Here is a 6180-nt window from a genome sequence, read left to right on the forward strand (position 1 = left end):
AGGGCTGCCCCGCAAGGGATGAAGGTCTAGGAGTGCCAATGTTAGGCACCCAAGGAGGTCGACCACCCTCCTCAGAGTACGTTAAGCTTTTGGTGGTCTGCCTGAAGATGGCATAAATTCTCCAAAAAATCTTACAGGAAAAAATGACGGTGATGTCCTTAACGTAAGCCTACCAAGCATAGGCAAGGGCTAAGCTTGTATCAGACCGTAACAAGAGGGGAGCTATATTCCCCCCTATGCTTTGAAAATCCTCACAATCCCTATTGATGATTCATTTATACTTTAATCCTTCACCCTTGTTTTATAATCTTTTGACCCCCCCCCCCTAATTTATGTTCGTTAGTAATTGACCTCCTAACATAAAATAATCCCAACTCCGCCTTTGGATACCTCTGGGGTGATTTCCATTTTCAGAACTTTATGAGATTGGAGTAATCTTTTCAAGAATTTCCTTCGAGTTGCTACCTTGTTTTTACTTTCTATCTAGTCTGAAGAAGATGGTTCTTGTGTCAACCTCCCAATCAGTCCCAAGTAGGAGTCGTTCTTTATTAATTTAATATGTTTCTCTACCAAACTTCAGTTTGGAGCCACTTGAATTAATTAGGGCAAACTACATGAAGCACATGGAACTACCCTCTACTTTTGGGTGGTGAGATTTATGGAGCCAAACTTTCATTTGCGATCAGCTTGAATAGATGCTGATCAGCTTTCAATCACAGAGTCCAATGGAATCAAGAACTCAATTACAGGAAGAACTAAAAGGAACCCGTGACTGGTATGAAAACGATGTCCATAATACTTGCAATTTCTTAAGTGAATTGATTGTGGATGAGTTGGATGATTTGTGGGTGAGATTGAAATAATGGGGAAAAAAAAACCATATTTATGACCAATCAAAATCCATTCATGAATTTTTATAAATAATATATCATTGGTTACCACGATTATGATACTACTTGATTGGTCAGAAATTACTCTGATATCATATACAACCTGAAATATAAATAATTATTAATTATTTAATAATTTAAAAATATAAAATAATTATATACTCTTATTTGTTTATATTGTTTGACTTTCATTTAACAAATCTCGTGCATCAGATGGATCTCTGCTATTTTTATAATATAAAATAGACAAGTGAAAGAATTACTAAGAGATAATTACTTGAAAAAAATATATATTCTGATTTAACTAAACAACTAAAATATATCCCCTGATTTTACCTTACAGATCATTCAACCATTCAGAGTGAGGGAGAAAATGTATAGGACAAAAATGTCCTTTAGGCAACGGATTGGAATAAGAAGGTTGAAATCCACGATTTTAAGGGATAAGGTTGATAAAATTAAAAAAAAAAAAAAAGAGAGAGAATAAATATTTTACAAGGAAAATTCTACAAATTCATTTAAAAACTTAAGTACCAAAAAAAGAAATAAAGTGGAAACAACAAAGTTTCAGAAAAGGAAATAAAGGATCATTTAAAAATCAATAGTTTAAATGATCAAACACAAAAAAATTAAAGGAGCTCAAATCAGTCTAAAATATCAAAATGCTAAAAAACTAACAAAAGAAACGATTGCAAATTTACGACCCAAAGACGACAGAATGTAAATGAAGAGAAAGAATTATTGTTGTACACCTGATCAAACCTAGTTATGGAAACTTTAAATTAGTTCAATCTTAAATGAAGAGAACTGTAAATGAATAAAAAAGGACTAATCACCATAAAGTTAATCAAATTCAATGATGAAAATGCCCATTACAATGAGGGGTACCACTAGTTTGGGAATTTTAGTACCTAGCGACCGCTCTGCTGTATGTTCTTCTAATCCGTGTGATGATTTTAGCCTCTTCTCCAAGGAATATAAGAAAACTACTCTCTTCTTTAACAATGGGAGGATCCACTGCTTTTTCTATGTCCAATAGCAATCTTCAAATGCTTCTCCACTAGCGGCAACTACGGGTGATTGGAGCCGAGTCAAGTTGAATAGTATGAGGCTCAAGCTCGGCTCGCCTAGGATTATAAGGCTTGAGCTCTGTTCAAGCTAAAACCTTGAGTTCGGCTCGTGGCCACCCCTAGCAGCAACCCCAATGTTTTTTCTTAGGTTGTATTTGGTTGCAATGCAAAGATTTGGGTGTAAACTTTGATTCATTTTTACCTTACAAACACAGACTTAGGATATTTTGTCTGGGGCTTTCCGCTTGAAAATGCAAAGCAACACCCAAACAAGTGAGTTTCTTATAATTTACCTAATGCTCAGTTTGGAAGGAGTACAAATACAATAATGTAGAGTGTAAAACCTTGTATTTTGTATTATTTTAATTAAGATCTGCGTTCTCCTAATTTGAAATAATATGCAACAGTCTGGATTCTGGAACCCACAACGGCGCTAAAAAGAACAGTGAAAGCAATAAGCAACTTGGAAGTCTGAACACTTGACTTTCGATAGAATGGCCTCGATTTTTTGCCTATAAATCAAACACCCAACACTGCTTCTACTTCACAGTCGATCTAATTATCTAGCAAGTGAACAGAGTGTGTTGTCTTAGGCATATTAGCTTGGTTAAGATGAGCATGTTTGGTTCATTTTACTCCCTTACCTCTGAGGAGGAAGCCATCATTCAACAAATCCAGCATGGACCGAAGAACCAAGACTTCGAGTTCAATCCTTTAATGGATGTCATCAACCAAATCTTCAAGCTAATCCCTTTCAGTTCCGGAATGGTGCGTTTCCTCTCCCTCGGTATGTCTCTGTGTGCGTGTGTATGTATGAGAGAGAGAGAGAGTGTGATTACGAATATAACAAAATGTAAGAATGTGATTTTGTCATTTTAGGGATTAGAGCAAAGTGGTCTTCAAGGATTGAATGACAAAAGAATCGTTACCTCAGTTGAGAGGCTTGAATTGCAGGACAGTATTCGTGGCACCATTCACTCGCTAAGTTGGGAGGTATCACCTATAGAGTACTTACTCTAGAAATCATTAGCATGTATATATATACCCTTTTTTCACTGCTCTAATTCCATAAACTGAATTCTTTCACAATTGGACAGATAACGTGTAAAGCTGCGTGTGGTATGAAACCCGATGAAGCTACGTTGGCCTTGTTTGATACTCTAAAGATGTACTCATGGGAAGCTAAAGTTGTACTGGTTATGAGTGCATTTGCCATGAACTATGGTGAGTTCTGGCTCACTGCACAACCCCTTTCGGATAACCCTTTGTTCACATCAGTTAGAATGCTCAAGCATTTTCCTTCCTTGCTCCAAACTAATTCTCGTTCCCTAAACTCTCGTTTCGAGCTTATCTCCAATCTGCTCCGTCGAGTGCATGCTATGGCCAATAACTTTATGGGGCTTAAACTCTACAAAACTCAGACAGATCGTTCGGTCAAACTGAGCCTTCAAATAGCTGTATACTACATCATCCGAAGCCTATATACCTGCATACGTTCGAATATGGTGTTAGTGAAAATGGGTGCAGAGTAAGTCTTGACTTATGTTTTGTTTCCTTAATTTCTTTTTGTTTTTTTTTTCCGAGAGAAGATATACAATAAGATGTTATATTTTTGAAAGTCTTAACATATGTTAATTTAAGATATATATGATCTATGAGTATACGGTCATAATTTATTTCACTTGAACAAAATGGTTTTGAAAACGTTTTTTTTTTTCTCTTTTAACTTCCTTCCCTGCAATGTTTTAGGTACACAATGTCAGCCACTGATGATATCCATGATGAACTCACAAGAATCTACAACTTGGCGTCTCCAGTTCATAAATTTCTATGTGAATCATACATTACAGAGAAAGGTTAGACACTAATCTAACAAGGATCTCTCTCTCCCTCTCTGGAACTCCATCCATTTGATGTCTTGTAATCTAATAAAAGTTTTTAAGTTTGGAGAAATGTAAAAAACATGCTTGGAAATGCAGTTTAACATAAAAAGTGCTTTGCAGATTTCGCAGGGTATGAGGAAACCTTGAAATTCCAAACCCAATATGAAGACAATTTAAAACTAATTAAAAAGCTTTTCTCAACAGAAGAGCTGATCCTTTATCAACGTTCTGTCATGGAAAAGGTTTGATCGACTCACCAGAACTGTTTCCTCCAAATTCAATTTTAGGCTTTTAGCTTTTTTTTTCATCTTCAAAATTATGGTTCTCACGCTCAATGACTTTGGTGGTGCAGGTCAGCTTGGACAAACTCAAGGGCAAGTCCATTGCCTTCTTCATCTCAGATCTTATGGTCAATGCTGAAGAATTTTCAGCTCTCGCCGAGGCTTATAACATAATTAATCGAAAAGAAAGCTTTGAAGTAGTTTGGCTACCAATCGTGGATCAGGCCATTAAAACTCCAGAACAAAGTGCTGTTCAAGTAGCTGTTCAGATGCCATGGTTTTGCCTTCCCAACCCTTCATGCATTCATAAGTGCTTTGTATGGCACATCAAGTCAAAATGGAACTTCCATAGGAAGCCCATACTGGTAGTCTTAAACAAACAAGGTGTGATTAGCCACACCAATGCACTTCCAATGGTGAAAATTTGGGGTGCTCAAGCGTACCCCTTTTACGAAAAGACTGAAGTAGAACTTTGGAAGCGAGAGAGCGGAGGGGTTGATTTCTTGGTGAAGGGATTTGCACCTGATCTACCAACATGGGTACAACTGCACTCTCAAACACGGACTGATTTTTGCCTCTTTTCTGTTCTTTATAAATTTTACGTCGCAAGTTTTTGAATGCAATCATTCAATAAAGTTGGTCTACACTCACAATTTATTAATTGCTTCGCAGATTAAGGACGAGAAGATTGTCTGTTTCTATGGAGGTCATGATCTTGATTGGATAAGACGATTTGGCAAAGCTATGAGTTTTTTTACCAAAGAGACCAAAGTTCAAATGGAAACCATTTACGTTGGAACAAATCGGCGCAAAGAACGATTGGAAAAGATACTGAATTGCATTAGAAATGAAAAGTTATCAAGGGTTTGGGATGAGAAGACAATCCGTTCATTTTGGCATCGTATTGAAAGCATCTCCTACTCCAAGATGGCACACTGTAACGCATACCTTGAAGATGCAATCGTGAAAGAATTGATGATCATATCAAGTTATGATGACAATGAGGATGGATGGGCTTTGATGTTGGGAGGGTCTTCGGATCTTAATGCTGTGAGATTCAGTGGAAAACAATTATCCCTATTAATTAAGGACTTTGAAAAATGGGTTTCCGGACTCATCCGAGGGCATGAGGATTTCTTGACTGCGTTAAATGAATATGTACGACGCAGCCATACCTGCAGGTCACACTGTATTCGTCTGATTGATCCAATAGGCGCAGTTAATAACATTCCAGAGACGGTAAAGTGTTCAGAGTGCGGCCGTTCCATGGAGAAGTACTTGCTCTACAAATGTTGCACTGAGTGAAAGATACGAGTGTTAATTTACCTGGGATTGGGATCAAAATACCAGTCAATTGTCCAATAAAAATGTTGTTAGTGTGCTTTTCCTTAGATGCTTTGGAATATCCAATAAAATGTTGTGTGTTAGATATGCAGGCTCTTCCCTATCCATATGTGGGATGGTGGGGTAGTCTTAATTTCCTTTGAATAAATTAAATCCAGCATGTATTGGGATTGATAATAAATTAATGAAATTTCTTTGTTTTGAATTGAACCAAGTACGTAGATAGTATATTCAATTAAACTAATTTAAAGGATTAGATTGTCTATATCTACTACTAGCTACCATACTGATCCTCGATCCCATAATAATGGACATAATTCGTTCGTATGCAGAATTATAAGTCTTTAAGTCTATCTTGTTCAACTATTGCCTTATGAGAGCTAAAAAGTCCGCACCACTGTTCGATCGATTCCCTGTAGGAATGTTGAAATTGGATTTGACATTCATTTTTAAGATGTTCTTGATGTTTTCCTTTGACATCTGCATCTCTCAAGAGTCCTCCAGCACCAGAGAAAGATCCAGAAATAAATACAACAACCACAAAACCACCCGACACAACCAGCAAACCACCGAAACCCATCTCATAAAGTTAAAGAAAGAACAAAGAACAATTCTCAACAATGCAAGGAACTTGTATTTCTTGTATTTCTTGTATATGTCGACTAAGGAGATTAGGGTACAATATATACACAAAGGAATGACATAATAAGGG

At 36.8% G+C, this 6180-nt stretch overlaps 1 protein-coding gene across 1 annotated transcript; it reads left to right on the plus strand.

Annotated features, from left to right (window-relative positions):
• Positions 1 to 2572: 2572 nt before the first annotated feature.
• On the plus strand, positions 2573 to 5429 carry LOC148843595 (protein SIEVE ELEMENT OCCLUSION B-like). Its single transcript, XM_088957435.1, has 7 exons — positions 2573 to 2728; positions 2840 to 2953; positions 3058 to 3488; positions 3710 to 3816; positions 3964 to 4085; positions 4196 to 4663; positions 4797 to 5429. The coding sequence occupies exons 1-7, from the start codon at positions 2573 to 2575 to the stop codon at positions 5427 to 5429; spliced, it is 2031 nt and encodes a 676-aa protein (XP_088813561.1).
• The last annotated feature ends 751 nt before the right edge of the window (positions 5430 to 6180 follow it).

Source organism: Nelumbo lutea, chromosome 8 (assembly GCF_056320005.1).
Source record: "Nelumbo lutea isolate HS-2025 chromosome 8, American lotus-T2T, whole genome shotgun sequence".
Classification (NCBI taxonomy): Eukaryota; Viridiplantae; Streptophyta; class Magnoliopsida; order Proteales; family Nelumbonaceae; genus Nelumbo; species Nelumbo lutea.